Below are 15,957 nucleotides of genomic sequence, written 5' to 3'. Positions count from 1 at the left end.
TCTGTGTCTCTTTGTGGTTATTTGGTGTCTCTTATTGTACGTCTTTGTTTCTCTTTATAGTGTTTTTTTATGATGGTTTTATGGGTTTTCGTGGTCATTTTGCATCTCTAGTCTCTTTGTGTATCTTTGCAGTTGTTTTGTGCCTCTTTAGTAGTTTTATGTTGTTTTTCGTGCACATAAGAGGATGAACCTTTATCTTTCTGGGTTGGATTGTTGGGCTGCGTAGAAGACAAAGGGAATCGCTAAGAACCAAACGCCCCTCTCTCCTCTGAACCGTCACCTCCAGAGAAAGTGACTTCACCGGGCGGTAAGTCACTTGGCTTCTTGCTCTGCGTCGTTGCCAGAGCGGATCCTGCTGCTGCTCTCTGGTTGCTGTCAAAGACCTAATTGTTTTTTGAAGGAGGCCTTGATGCCAGCCCCCGTGCGCCGGCTCTATTCTTCAGAGCCGGCGTGATGCCGCTGAAAGCGCTGCCAGGTTCTCAACAACCCGACATCGGACCCCTCGCGGTACGGCAGCAACGGGCTCTTTTGGCCGGCGGGCGGCTCGGTGCTGGTGCTGGCACAGGCACCGCAGCATGCCACGCAGGGATTTCAGCCAGGCTTAGCGCTCCGCAGTAACTGTTTTTGAAGAAGCAAGGCTCGATGCCAAGACGACCCGACTGCCCCCGAAGAAGCAGACAGCCTCGGCAGGGAGCACGTCAACAAGCGCTGGACCGGTGCCGGTCCCGTGGCAAAGGCCGAGGAGCGCCACGGCTCAGAAACCACCGAGACCGAGACACTCGTCCACCAAGAAAGTGAAAAGCAGTTTATTCTATTTGCAAGGTTCATACACATTGTGACCAATGGGTTTCCACGACTTTTAACTACATTTCTATGACCATGAATCCAATTTCTTTGACTTTAAATCCAATTTCCATGACCTATAACCAAATTTCTATGATTTTTAATGACTTTTAACCAAATTTCTATGACTTTTAACCAAATATCCATGAGCAAACATTGTGTGAAATCTGTGTGTAAACAGTAAAAAATTAGGACAGAGACAAAAAAAAATATATAGAAAGGCAGTAAAGCAAACGAAACAATCAGAAAAATCTTGATAAAAAAGTATTATGTTATATATATTATGTTATATGTTATATTATATTATGTAATACATCTGTTATTGACATGAATTGTTTTTGTATTGGTGGTTTAAGCCTAATTTGGTTTTAAAAAGTTTTTTAAAAAAGCCTGAAGGAGGTTGGGCCTTTTCAATACACTTAGCACTGACAGTACAGGGGCAGTTCACGATCTTATTTTTGATTGTGTAAAAAAGTAGGTTATAGATTTTTAACAATAAAAGCGAATACTTTCCACAGTAACACAGTAAATAATGATACATATCATTAATTAATGTGTTTAGTTTAATCTATTTTGTATATTTTACTCCATTCATGGGCTGAATGGAGATTTCTTGTTTGCCGCATTTACGTGGTATCATATAATGTTATCATTTTTACGAGTTTAATGGCAGCACCTGAACGCAGCATTGGTAGTGCAGAGATTGATAAAGGTCGAAGCAGGATATATGACCAGTTCCGGTTATGAGTTACAAAACAAGACGAGACCGAAACATAGCAATCAACATCACACGGAATAAATAGTAAATCAAAGGCTATCTGTCAACTTTTAAAATGTCATTTACAATATATATATAAAATATATAACCTACATATGTCAACTAGGCTTCTCTAAAATAAAATATACTTTCCGTCTGTTCAACGCGTGGTTTTATTTTCTAAGGCGGAAGACGGCCCCCGCTTCCGGTCACGTGCTCCTCTCTCCCCGGTTAGCTTGACGCAGCGGGGGAGTCCAATGGAAACCTTCGTCGCGACCCGCAGGAGACAATCGAGTGCGATTTATCTGTAAAAGCAGAGGCAGAGGAACTTCCATGGGCTCGTAAACGGCGTCTGCTCTCGACCGCGCGGTTCCAGCCGTTGTTTTTGTTTTTAAACGTCCGCCAACCGGCCGTTAACGGCTCGTCCGCTGGGCCTTGTTTATATTGTGCAGCTCGAAAGCAGCAGGAGAAACAGGCCCCGACGGCGCCGCTCGAGCTAACGGGGGACGGGCTCGGTTCTGGAGTGTGTTGCGCGCGCATATCGGACCTTTAGCTCACCAAGTAAGTACACCGAGACGCGGGGGCCCGCGAGGTCCCGGTCCACGCGCTCTGCCGGGTTTCATCTCGCGGCTCCACCCGCAGTGTGTGGTTATTGTTAGCGGTTAGCTCAAAGCTATCCCTCCCCCCGTTAGCTTGCCAGCTAAGCTAACGTTAGCCTTGTTTGCTAGTTTATTCTCACACTTTGATGACGTCACGCCTCTCTTATGTTCATTTGGTTGAACCTTTTTATTTATTTATTTTTTTTATGTTCACGTTTATAATTACCTGCGTGCCAAAAACATTGATATTAAACTGACTGGTCTTTGTTAAATTATATAATACTATTATGTATTATATATTGAATATGTACTATATGTAATATATTATATATTATTATATATTATACATGTTCTTGATGTGAGGAATCCTGTGATGTCCTCTGGTTAGTTAAGTTAAGAAAATAACCATTTCAAATGAATATATATATATATATATATATATATATATATATATATATATTGTTGTTGTTGTCAGTGACCCACGGCCCTGTGGACTCTGTTGTTGTAAAGTTAAATAACAATATTATAATGTATATATTCTTCTCTGCTCCCTCGTCTTAGAGAATATGACCCAGATGCAACAATGACGTCCAGATTTGGTAAAACCTACAGCCGCAAGGGAGGCGAGGGCACGTCCAAGTTTGACGAGGTGCTGTCCACCAAGAGGGGCACGCTGAGCACCAAATGGGGCGACACCACCTACAAGGCCAAGGTGGGCTCTAAGCGCGTCGGTGCGCCCAAGAATGACTCCGTCCTGGAGGTCTACAAGAGACCCCGTCCGTGCGGCGACGGCTTGGAGGACCCGTTCGGGTTCGACAGCGACGAGGAGTCTAAGCCGGTGTCGTCTCGCGGCGGGAACAAGTCGTCGCCCGCCAAGCCGAGCGCCGCGGAGCCGCCGCGGGCCGAAAGACCGGGGCTCTCTCTGGACACGGGGAGCAGGTCCAGCCTCCAGGGGGGAGCCCGCGCCGTGCCGTCGACCCTGGGGACGCCGTGGCCGCCGGCCGACGACGGGGACCGGCCCGGGCTGGTGGAGGACATGGCCCGGTTCTTCAACACCAGCAGCAGCAGTGCCAGCAGAGGTAATGAAGCCTTCAGGCCCGGCTAGCTCTGGACAAGAGCCGCTCCTGTCGTTAGTCAGGATCTCGTCATCTGGTGCTTCATCCATGACGCATACAGACAGATACGTTGTTATAAGCAAAGCAAAGTCATTATGACGCCATTTATAGATTAATACAGCAACTTATCAAAGCACAAAACTCCAGATTTCCTTTTGGAAATAACAACTTCTTTTTATTTATTTATTTAGGACATTTGAATGAAAATCTAAATATGCTCATGGTGCGGCCACAAAATGTGCAAAATGTTGTATTTTCTAAAAGTTCCCGTTTGTTTTTGTGGCGTCAATAATAATAAAAAACGCCTCCTCATATCGATTGACGTGAACTACAAGCGGCTTCTGCCTCTTTGAACTTCTGCTTCTTGCTTCTGGCTCAGATGAGCTCATCGTGAGTCTGATTTCCTGAGCTGAGGCTGAAACAAACACACACACACACACACACACACACTCTTTTGGCACAAAACAAAGTCCTTTGTGGGGGGAAATCCCGACCCATCTTGCACCTGAATCGCATCGCTCACAGTCACTGACCTCTTTCAAACTAAACGCTGCTGTGCACTTGAAGCCGTCGCTCTTGTTCTCACCGAGCAGTAATCATGAATATGAACATGAAGATGTCTGTCGTGCAGCTTTGTGTGACATCACTTGACCTTCAGGAGCAACGGACAGCGAGCTTCTGCTCTCTGTTAGCGTCGTCGGTTCTCAGATTTCCTTTTAAGAGGAAATCTGCGTTGCTGTTTGCCGTTCCTCCGCTGTCGGCTTTGTGGCTTTCAGCTGTTGACTGTTGCTACTTTCAGATGGTGTTTGTATTGTGAGACGTTCAAGTTTTGAGCAGAAATAAAAAAAAACACCCGAAGAGAGTTTGATTTAAAATGCTGTGGTCATATCCTTCTGTATGTGACGTACTCTGCTGCTTCCACGACGCTGGTGGCTCTTTATGCTCCGGTTGTTTATACACGGCCATTTGTCTTCACTTCTAACCGTTTAACTTGGTGTGTGTGTGTGTTTGAGTGTGTGTTTGTTTGCGTTTGTGTTTGTATATGTGTGTATTTGCATGATAGTGTATATGTGTGTTTGTTTGTGTGTGTGTTGTTTGCGAGCAGCCATTTGTCTTCACTTGTCTTCATCGTGGTGAGGTGATCAAAGGCAGAGCAGCAGCGATGCTGTCGTCCTGCAATGTCTAATAAAGGAATATCTAATGTAATGATCGTATTTCCTCAGTGTTTTCAGGACTCTCGTTGCCGCTTTGTGCGTCTCCTCATCCGTCTGCTCGTTCCTGAGAATCGACAGTTTTCATTTTTTCCGCAGCAGCTTGCACAGCTGTTTGTGTTTTTATTTTTTATTCCTCGCATTGTCAAACGGTGCCTGAAGAGAGTGAAACATGGCGACACGTCGTCCTTTCTAGCTGTTGCTCTGCTTGCATGACGCGGCCTTCACACCGCAGATACACGCATTCTTTTGATGTTACACTGCGGAGCAATTTCCTGTGTTTGCATTGAGTAACGAGCTCCATATTGTCACCCGTTTGTTATCTGTAAGGCAGAAATGGCCTCGGGGTGCTAATAACCACAAAGTGTGTTTGTGTGTCCCCGCAAGTGCATCCAGAATGTTTGTTGTGTTCCTGAAGACACACCAACTGGCAAATGAGTGTTTGACGTGAAGCTCACTGTGTGTGTTTTGTGTTTGTGTGTGTGTGTTTGTGTGTGTCTGTCTGTACCAGTTTCTGCTAGTTTTACTGATCCCTCTTCCGTCTTCCTCAGCAAAGCCCCAGCAGACGTCGTCGTCCTTGTCGTCGTCAGAGAACCAGAACATTTACTCGTGGTACCAAAACGTCTCCGAGAGCGACAAGAAGCCGCTGGCGCAGACCACCACCCTGAAGACGGGCTCCAAGGCCGAGTCCACCGACTCCTGGGACGCCATCATGGGTCTCCCTCCGCCGCCCTCGCCCAGCCAGTTGCCTCGCAACCCCGCCCCCACGCTGTCTTGGGCCACGGCGGGCGTTGTCACGGCGGGCGGCGGCGGCTCTGACCCGAGGCCGACCCGGCGGGAGGAACCCCCCCCTTCCCCACCGCGGCCCCGGAGCCCTGAGGACTTCGGGGGCGACTCTGACGACTTCCTGGTCGAGACGTCCGAGACTTCCTCCGAGTCGCCGCTTGTCAGAAACTCTAACTGTCGGACGTACCGGCGGCCCAACAAGCAGGCCTCCGGCAAAGCCTCGGACTCCGCCACCGTCGGCGCGGATCCCCCCGAGCCGGCTAATAAGGCGCCGAGCGGCGGCGGTCGGGGTCGGGGACGAGGGCGGGGCAGGACGAGGGACTACACGGTGCTGCACCCCTCCTCCGTGTCCATGTGCAACGTCACCATCCAGGACCGCGGCGTGGAGGAGTTCAGCGGCGAAGCGGCGCCTTCGAGTGGCGGCGGCGCTGCCGGGTCTGCTGGCAGCACGACGGAGCTGGTGGAGGCGGGATGGCAGCGCAAGAAGATGGATCAACAAAACACAAGGTAGGGGGGGGAGGCTACTACTAACTACAAAAAACAGATGTATGAACTATATATGTATGTATGTTAACTTGCTGTTGCTCCTTTATATTGTTCTGATAACATTGCTTCAAAATAAAAGCGTGCAATACACTAGTTTTTATTTTACTATAAAATTTGGTGCTTAATCTGATTAATCAGTTCATTTTTTTCACCTTTCCCCAGCCATAGTAACAACAATTAATAACCCACAACTAAAGTTCTTTGATGGTGTAAAACACCACAACACAACAGTTTGTGACACACACTAATTATTGTACATAAAATTACACCGCCGAACTGCATGCTGGGTACAGCTCACCCACTTTCACAACAATAAGAAAGTCTGTAGCAGGAAGAGACGGACCATCCGGTCTGTTCGTTTTTTTACCTACTTTCCCCTGGGTCCTAAGTCCCTCCATGTTTAGCTTCCTAACACCCTCTATGTGAAAACGTAAAAACTGTTTTTCAGTTCGCTGGCGGTTCTTTTCAGAGAAAAAAAGTAAAGCAAAGAAATACCGTGAAACCGCCAAAAATACCATGATATGAATTTTTGGCCTTTTGCCAACTGATCATTTAGAACAAGCTTCTCCTAACGGCAGGATGTAAACCACGCTTTTTGTGTCCTCTCCTCAGGGTCAAACCCACCCAGACAAAGTCAAAGAAGGACAGTAAGCCGGACCTGTTTGGTTTCGAGGACGCGGACGTTCAACCGGGAGAGCACAGCGGCGACGACAACGCGGACGGGCCTTCCAGTTACAAGATCCAGTACTTTGGCTTCGACGACATGAGCGACAGCGGCGGCGAGGACGACGGAGACGACGGCGGCGCTAAAGAGAGAAGGCGGGCCAAGAAGGCCAAAAAGGCAGCGGCGGCGGCCGCCGAGAGAGAGAGAACCCCGGTGGTTACGGCGGAAGAAACCATGACGGAAGAACCGCCGGATCCCTTCGAGAATCTGGAGAGGCTGGAACGTCTGGAGAGGCTGGAGAGGCTGGAGATGCTGGATCGACCGGCAGCCAAGGAGAACAAGAAGAACCCCGAGAGGCAGGAGAGTCGGATACGAGCAGGTGAACGACTTCCCTCTGCTTCACCACGCGGTGCTCCAGAAGGGACGCTTAAAGCTTTGTGTGGGCTTCTTCTCAGTGTTGTACTATCACAGAGTCCTGCTGTGGACGCGTTATAGACGCCGAATAGAATCAGTGTCATTTTATCTGTAAACTATATTTAGAATATTTCACCTCTTTACGTCGAACTGAAGCCGTTGGCTCTCATTTATGTCCAACAAGGCTTCTGTTTTCTGACTGATGAAGACTAAAGGTCATTTGCCTTGTTGTAGCGTACAAACACACACACACACATTGAAATGCCCCTGAAGACCCATCCTGACTGCTTGACGTTCTGTCCCCAGACGTGATGGACTTCTCCGAGGACGGCCTCAGGGTGGTGGCCCGGGCTCCCAGGAGGCCGTCCCAAGGCAAAGCCACCGAGAAGAACCCGGACACCTTCCGAAGGATCTTCAGCGCCCACAAGAAGGTCAGACACAGCGCCGCCGCGGCACCGACGACCTGCCACGACTCGTGGTTCGCCCTCCAAGTTTTCTGCCGTAAAAGTCGGGTTATAAGCCGCTACTACCTTCAGTGGTTGTCCCCTCTGTGGCCAGCTAGCGCTGCTGCTAGCTGCCCGCTAGCTCCCTGACTACCACAGAAGGTAGCGGGACTAGCCCCGGCTCGACGCCATTAGCAGCGGCGCTAGCTGGCTACAGCGTGGACAACCACTGATGCTTCATTAATCGTTCCTCTGGGCCACACTGCTGCTGGTGGAGGAACATGTTGAAACACGCAGTGAAAACATCTCTTTAGCTGTTGCACAGGATGTAAACCACAGAGCTGAACTAGACTTTGAGCGTGAGATGAATAGTCATCATCTTCCAGCGTGTTGGTCGTCCTGAAGCTCTCCAGTGAAATATCTAAACCCTCGACTGTAAAACATTTCCTTGTGCGATTCAAAAACAGATCTGCTTGTCCCTTTGGGAACGGAACCGCCCACCTACACCCAGTATGACTCAGTGGTGTGTGTGAGTCTGTGTGTATGTGAGTGTGTATGGGCGTGTGTGTGTGTCTCTCTGACGGGCTGTCACTCAGACCGCTGGCTGGATATCAGACTATTGATTTCACCAGAGAAACAGTGAGCTTTCCCTGTGCCCTTTTTGTCTTTTATTGAAAGAGATCGACGTCGTCACTCCGGTCCTGAGTAATATTTTCTGAACGTGTCGTGTCGGGTGCAGCGCGTGGATTGAAGTGTTGTTAATTAGATCGGTGCAGCTTCTCCGGTTCGTCTTAATGAGACCTGCGAGGCCTTTCTCCATCACCGCTGCTTGTTAAACCAGTTCTTTTCTAGTTTGCAGCGTTGTAACTTTGTTAGGAAAACACAGAAGGAAGATTGAGGCTGTAATTAGGACTAAATCCTGAATTTAAATGGGTTCCCTGAAGGGGATCAGGATGAGCTGGAGGTTCGTAACGTAGACGCTGGTGTGAATATCACAGTTTTTAGTTGTTTTTTTATTTCTCCAAATGGTGCGTTCTCTCTTCATCAGTCCGCCTGGAAGAAAACGAGCAATAGCTTCCACTCAACTAAGCGTTCACACCGGGGGGGAAACTAAACGCTTTCACAGTTCAGAGTTTCCATTAATCACCTCGGCTGTGGCGGCCGGATCTGTCTTAATTTGTGCCACAAGGTTTCACAACTGACAACATTTTGTCACCGGGTGGGGTCCGCGAAGTCTCTGCGTGGGAGGATGTTCCTCATGGGGGGATCTCTTTGTGGGAGGATCTCCTTGTGGGAGGATCTCCTCGTACTAGGATCTCCTCGTAGGAGGATCTCTTTGTGGGAGGATCTCCTTGTGGGAGGATCTCCTCGTCGGAAGATCTCTTTCATGGGAGGATCTCCTTCATGGGAGGATCTCCTCGTGGGAGGATCTCCTCGTAGGAGGATCTCCTTTGTGGGAGGATCTCCTCGTCGGAAGATCTCTTTCATGGGAGGATCTCCTTCGTGGGAGGATCTCCTCGTCGGAGGATCTCCTCGTGGGAGGATCTTCCTCGAGCATACCCTCGTGAAAGCACTCCCTCGTGGGAGGATGCCTTTGTGAAAGCACTCCGTCCTCTCTAGCTGCAGGAGTCTCAGAAGGCCCACAGGAGCATGATAGATGGATGGTGAGATGGTTGATAGATCTGTCCATCAGTCTCAGAAGGCCCGCCTCCCAGAGGAGCGTGATAATGTACTTGATGTACTCTCTCTCGTTCTCCGGTTCCATGCTCACAGTAGCTTCCCTCCCTCTCGGTTGAATAGTGAGCTCTCCTGTCTGTCTCCATCACTTCCTCCTGACCACTTTGTCTTTTTTTAGTTTTACATCCTCCTCCTCCTCCTCTAATCGACCTTCTCTTCTCCACCACCGTCCACGCCGGCTCCCTCACGCCGTCCCCGGTTAACATGATGGAGAACAAGAGCCGAGTTGAGCTCATTATGCGAACCCTCCTGAAGTGGCCGTCCTGCGGCCGAGTTGTCAAACCTCTGCTTCCATTACAGTAAACTGTGAGTGCTGTGAGGCCGGCCCGCTGAGGCTGCTGGGAGATATTAGATTTTATCATAATGACAGCGCCTGGATGGACTCATCCATATTAAGGAGATGGTTTATTTAGGGACATTTTTCTTTCCAGGACGAGCAGCGATTACATCCATAACAATGACCCTCATCGCGGCTGCAGCCGTAGCTTTAATGGCAACATTAGGCCTCTAATCTGTAATAACCTGCCCAGGGACCGCAGATGAGCTCATTAGCCGGCTCTGCCACGTCCACATTGATGAATATATCCCATGTTTATGGCGTCCCTCGAGAGAAGAGAGAGCCATGAAGCTTCAGCACCAAAAACAGCACAAACCCTGAAACACAAACATGTTTTTCTACGTGATCTTTTCTTTGAAATGCATCGAAGAAGCTTCTTATTATGACTAATAACTACTAACCTCCTCGAGAGCTACCCGTACTGTCCGGTGCCTTAACAACCACCCACAGACTAATAGTGCACCTTTTGCACAAAGAGTAAGACCTAAAGGAAAGCATTGGTATGCTAGGGAGCATATCAAGTCAAAGAAACACGTTTTTTGTTCGTTGTGACGGCTACTTGTCAAGGTTTTAGTGAAAGTTCGGGAGTTTACGTAAACAATTCAACTTAACGATCATCTTAAACCACAGGCCTCATTTCACAAAGGTTTTACAGTATTACACCAATTTAAATATATATATGCAAAGTGTCGTTTTTAAAAACAAATTTTTGGGGTTTTAAAGCGACGCTGTGATGCGTTTCATGAAAAGTTTAAATAAATAGATTCTCATCACGCGACCGCCGCTAACGCTCGCCCCGCGATGCCAAAAGAGGCGACCGCGCTCGCCCACCTTCCTCTTCCTCCCGCAGATCTCCCATGCTGCTTAGCGGCGGGCGGGGCCGGTGTCCATCTGTGGCATTCAGATTGTTGTCGCGGGCGTTTTTAACTCGGTGTGTTGATGTTCCAGCTCATCCCCAAACTCCTCTTTGTCTCTGTTATTAACCCTGCGGTGCGACCCCACTCGGTGCGCTGCTCCATCGGCCAACTCTTCTCTCTTTTCTTCCTCCCGGTTGGTCCTCCCCTCCTCTTTTGTTTTTCATCATCAATGCCCCGGCAACCGCCAACCGCAGGTTTGGCAACGCGTCCCCAAAGGAAGCAGGAGCCGGGATGAAAGGCGGCGGCGGCTGGATGCGTTAGCGTCCAGCTGTTTGATCGGAGCTGGCGGGTTCTCCTCTTTTAATACGCGTCCAGTTACGCTCCTCTTTCTGCCTCCTCGTCTTCCTTTTCTCCTCCTCTGTTTTCATCCACAGGTTATGAAACAAAGTGCGTTGCAATGTGGACTTAACGATTATTTTATCTTTAATGTGAGGAATTCACTCACGGAAAACAAATTGTTTTAGCCAAACTGAAAAGAAAATTGTGTGTGTGTCTCTGTCTGTCTGTGTGTGTGTGTCTCTATTTGTCTATGTGTGTGTGTTGTCTGTTTGTGTGTCTATCTGTCTGGTTTTTAGCTATCGGGACTCAAACAGCAGGAAATGGGACATTTTGTCACAGACTATTTTCAGCGGCGGATGAATCCACTTTTATTTGTGTCAAAAATAAACCTGTGTGTGTGTGTGTCCTCACGTTTCAGTCTCCCACCAAAGCCGTGTACAACGCCAGACACTGGACGTTGGAGAGGGAAGAGGAGACTCCTCCCACTTTCTTGGCGCGACACGCCCCCGTAAGTCCCGCCCCCGTCTTCGTGGAGTAAAGAGGTTTTCTGTGAGCGGCTCTGTTCGCTTTAACGTCCGTCCTCTCAGCAGGCGCCCGTCTCAGCCGGGGGATCGAGCAAAGCGCCCGCCGACGCGCATAAGGACGACGGCGTCTTCAAGGCTCCTCCCCCTCCGCCCAAGGTCACCAAGTTCGTCACCCTCCCCACCGACCTGTACCAGGACACCGTCACGGCTCTGAAATGCCGCAAAGAGCACAAGGAGGTGAGCAGGTTCCCTGAAGGATCCACGTCACGCCGCCTTTCCACCTATAAACACAACAATAAACAATAAACATGTCTCCCAGCTGTACACGGTCGTCCAGCACGTGAAGCACTTCAACGACGTGGTGGAGTTCGGGGAGAACCAGGAGTTCACCGACGACTTCGAGTACCTGGCCACCGGCCTGAAGAGCGGGCAGCCGCTGCACACGCGCTGCCTCAGGTGAGCAGCCGCCGGCGCGCAATGAAGCGCACCCTGTTGGTTCACTTTAATGCATTTAGATTAATGTGTGTGTGTGTGTGTGTGTGTGTGTGTGTGTGTGTGTGTGTGTGCGCGCAGTGTGATCAGCCTGGCTACGCGCTGCGCCATGCCCAGCTTCAGGATGCACCTCCGGGCCCGAGGGAAGGTGGCGCACGTCTTCAAGACGCTCAACGACGCCCCGCAGCACCCGGTAAGGATCGGTCGCTGCAGACGAACCAAACGCGCCCGCCGGCCTCTCTTTACCGCCACGACCGGAGCGCAAGAGCAGACATAATAATGTGTATATATATATCATTTATATTAGTTTTATCAACCACGAACCGCTAATGTTTTACATGCTACAGAATGCCGCTTGTGTATTTGCTCGTCTTGTTAAAGGTCAGAAGTCTCAACATGTTTCTTTAAGCTGCCTATGGTGGCTGCGGTTCAGTGGTATTTTTTAAAATAATTTTATTTATTATATATATACATGTATATATATATTTTTTAAGTATATACATTTTTTATGTAAGATAAAAAAGAATATATATTTTTTTATAATAAAAAAAAGTTTTAATTACAAATATATATATAAAATTAATTTTTAAATTAAAAAAAATAATTTTTGAAGCGCTATATATATATAAATAAATTTAAAAAAAAACATAAATATAACAATATTAATATATATTTCTCCTCTTCTCAGAACCTGGCCCTGTGCACAGCCTCTCTGATGTACATCCTCAGCAGAGACCGGTTGAACATGGATCTGGACCGGTCGTGTCTGGACCTGATGATCCGGCTGCTGGAGATGGACCTGGACCAGGACCAAGGGGGCGGGGCCGGGATGGAGGCCGAGCCGGAGGCGGACCCCACCACAACTCAGTTCAGCGCCAGAGAGATCGCCAAGATGAAGGAGAAGATCAGGAAGCTCTGCGACACCGTGCACAACAAGCACCTGGACCTCCAGAACATAACGGTACTGAGCGCGTCGAGAACACCTAGCGTAGCTTAGCATAACGTAGCGCCTCCTCTGAAGCCTCTGACTGATATTCTTCCTGCAGCTCTTCAGTCGGTGACTCACTGCCACCCACACGTGTCGATATTTCTATCTTTTGTTCTGTGAAAACGTCCTCAGTGACTGAACAGCCTTTTGGCGTTCAGTCTCCTCTCTGGAGCCGCCATTTTACATTGTGCGGTCATGGAAAACCTGTAGAAGTCATGGAATTTTAAAAATGGTTATTTATGGGAAAGTGTAGTAAAAGTGGTGTAAATGTGTTATATTCATGTGTTCATAAGTTTCAATTACGCTGAGTTTGAAAAAAATAATATGCTTTTAAAAGAAAGAGGCTCAAAATATAAGCAATACAAAATGTGGTTAAAAGTCATGGAAATTTAATTTAAAGTCATGAAAAATTGATTTGAAGTCATGGAAATGTGGATTAAAGTCATGGTAATTTAATTTAAAGTGATGGAAATTTGATTTGAAGTCCTGGAAAATGTGGTTAGAAGTCCTGTGAATGTGGTTAGAAGTCATGTGAATGTGGTTAGAAGTCATGTGAATGTGGTTAGAAGTCATGTGAATGTGGTTAGAAGTCATGTGAATGTGGTTAGAAGTCATGTGAATGTGGTTAGAAGTCATGTGAATGTGGTTAGAAGTCATGTGAATGTGGTTAGAAGTCATGTGAATGTGGTTAGAAGTCATGTGAATGTGGTTAGAAGTCATGTGAATGTGGTTAGAAGTCATGTGAATGTGGTTAGAAGTCATGTGAATGTGGTTAGAAGTCATGTGAATGTGGTTAGAAGTCATGTGAATGTGGTTAGAAGTCATGTGAATGTGGTTAGAAGTCATGTGAATGTGGTTAGAAGTCATGTGAATGTGGTTAGAAGTCATGTGAATGTGGTTAGAAGTCATGTGAATGTGGTTAGAAGTCATGTCCTGCCGTGTGATCAGCTGGTTCTCCTCCTGCAGGCCGGTCATCTCGCCATGGAGACGCTGCTGTCGCTGACCTCCAAGCGAGCGGGGGACTGGTTCAAGGAGGAGCTGCGGCTGCTGGGAGGACTGGACCACATCGTGGACAAAGGTCAGGACGCTCAGGAGATCAGCGTGGGCTCTGACCCCGTGACCCCGCAGGGTTTCACTCACTCCCGTCTGCCTCCACAGTGAAGGAGTGCGTCGCCAGCTTGAACCGCGAGGGCGAGAAGGAGAAGATGGTGTCGTCTCTGTGGGGAGCCGAGCGCTGCTTACGGGTGCTGGAGAGCGTAAGTGTGACCCGGTGGGGTGGTGTGTTCAGACCCGGTGGGGTGGTGTGTTCAGGCCCGGTGGGGTGGTGTGTTCAGACCCGGTGGGGTGGTGTGTTCAGGCCCGGTGGGGTGGTGTGTTCAGACCCGGTGGGGTGGTGTGTTCAGGCCCGGTGAGGGTGGTGTGTTCAGACCCGGTGGGGTGGTGTGTTCAGGCCCGGTGGGGTGGTGTGTTCAGACCCGGTGAGGGTGGTGTGTTCAGACCCGGTGGGGTGGTGTGTTCAGACCCGGTGAGGGTGGTGTGTTGAGACCCGGTGGGGTGGTGTGTTCAGACCCGGACTTCATCTGAGCGTCTGCTGACAGAACACGCTGTGATCGGAGCCCACGGGACGCAGCCGAGGAGTTCACTTTTACATTTGAAATTTGGTTTAAAGTCATTGAAATTTAGTGAAAAGTCCTAAAAAAAATCTGGCTGAAAATCTTTAAAATTTGGAATAAAAATCTTTAAAATTTGGGGGGGAAAAAAATGAAATTTTGGTGAAAGATTTGAGGATTTTGGTGAAAAATCTTGAAAATTTCGTAAAAAACCTTAGAATTTTGGTAAATAATTTAAAAAAAAATGTTTGAAGTCCTGGAAATTTGATTTAAAGTCATAAAAAAATCTTGAAACTTTGGTTGAACAACAACCTCTGAAAGTGAAACCGGTTCAGACGTCTTCACTTCAAGGACACGATGACGTCTCTTGTCCTGATGTCATGACATCATTTATGAAAGGTTCTAACGCAGAACATGTGAGTCTCTGAGCGGTTAGAACCTCTGTGGTTCTCCTCAGAACATCCATCAACGTTCCTCTGTGTTCTGCAGGTGACGGTCCACAACCCGGAGAACCAGGGATACCTGATCGCCTACAAGGACTCATCACTCATCAACTCCTCTGCTAAGTAAGACACGCACAGACACACACGCACACACACACGGACAAATGCACGCGCTCAGACACACACACAAATGCACACGCACGAACACAAATGTCCACACACGCTCAGACACACAAAGACACAGAAAGAGATCGTTCTTTAGGAGATACAGAATATTGAATATACTTCTGCCTTAAGAAACTCTGTGTGTGTGTGTGTGTGTGTGTGTGTGTGTGTGTGTGTGTGTGTGTGTGTGTGTGTGTGTGTCCTGGTGGTTATTGTGCGTGTCATTATCAGGGTTTTGTTGTTTAATTTCCTGGTGGTGACATCCTGTCAGTCCCAGCGGTGACCTCTGACCTCTGACACAGAGGGGGATGACCTCTCTGTGTTTCTGCCCTCAAGTGTTTCAGGAACATTTGACTTCAGATTGAATAATTTATTCTTCTTAACGGCTCCAAAAGTAAAACATGTTCAATTATTCATGTTCATTTATTTCCAACTCAATTAAACGTCCTCTGCACCGCACGTCATCCCATCAGCTGCACCTCCTGTTCCTCATGAAGCGCTCTCCTCTTCACCACGACAACCACGCCATGAGCAACAGAGCGCCAACGCCACATGAAACGCTACGCTACGCTATGCTAGGCTAGGCTACGCTATGTTATGCTATGCTACATCACAACGGTGATCGATTTTATTCAAATAATCTTCGTTCAGCTCTGATAAAACCTGTGTGTGTGTGTGTGTGTGTGTGTGTGTGTGTGTGTGTGTGTGTGTGTGTGTGTGTGTGTGTGTGTGTGTGTGTGTGTGTGTGTGTGTGGATGAAGACTAAATGGTCCACAAAGAGCTGCTGTTTCTGCGGGTGACACAGGCCTCAGTCTGAGCGTTCAGCTGTCCTCTCTGTTAACTCGATTAACCCCGAAACCGCAGGGTTGAGAGAGAGAGCACCACACACACACACACACACACACACACACACACACACACACTGTATTCATGGCTCGAGGTCTTCTTCCTCCATCATTTGTTCTCTTCACGTTTCTCATTGTTTCAACCCAAACTCGCCCGTCTGCTTCTCCGAGTGTTTCAGCTGTCTGCAGTACTAACACACACACACACACACACACACACACACACACACACACACACACAC

General features: G+C 48.3%; 1 protein-coding gene across 1 annotated transcript in view; it reads left to right on the top strand.

Moving 5' to 3' along the window:
* Nucleotides 1–1,818: 1,818 nt before the first annotated feature.
* LOC137801822 (wings apart-like protein homolog) overlaps nt 1,819–15,957 on the top strand; it is a 17,624-nt gene continuing 3,485 nt past the window's right edge. The window contains exons 1-13 of the mRNA XM_068599212.1: nt 1,819–2,161; nt 2,761–3,278; nt 5,077–5,818; nt 6,470–6,900; nt 7,242–7,366; nt 11,067–11,156; nt 11,239–11,409; nt 11,492–11,628; nt 11,746–11,857; nt 12,353–12,625; nt 13,619–13,730; nt 13,811–13,908; nt 14,752–14,828. Of these exons, the coding sequence (XP_068455313.1) occupies nt 2,783–3,278; nt 5,077–5,818; nt 6,470–6,900; nt 7,242–7,366; nt 11,067–11,156; nt 11,239–11,409; nt 11,492–11,628; nt 11,746–11,857; nt 12,353–12,625; nt 13,619–13,730; nt 13,811–13,908; nt 14,752–14,828 (2,864 nt within the window). The 5' untranslated portion in view covers nt 1,819–2,161; nt 2,761–2,782. The remainder of the gene's footprint in view (nt 2,162–2,760; nt 3,279–5,076; nt 5,819–6,469; nt 6,901–7,241; nt 7,367–11,066; nt 11,157–11,238; nt 11,410–11,491; nt 11,629–11,745; nt 11,858–12,352; nt 12,626–13,618; nt 13,731–13,810; nt 13,909–14,751; nt 14,829–15,957) is intronic.

The sequence above is a fragment of the Clinocottus analis genome, unplaced genomic scaffold, assembly GCF_023055335.1.
Source record: "Clinocottus analis isolate CAN_PGR_092001 unplaced genomic scaffold, fCliAna1.0.p SCAF_44, whole genome shotgun sequence".
In the NCBI taxonomy this organism is placed as follows: Eukaryota; Metazoa; Chordata; class Actinopteri; order Perciformes; family Cottidae; genus Clinocottus; species Clinocottus analis.
The sequence above is the reverse complement of the archived record's forward strand: the minus strand, read 5'-3'. Positions and strand labels throughout refer to the sequence as shown.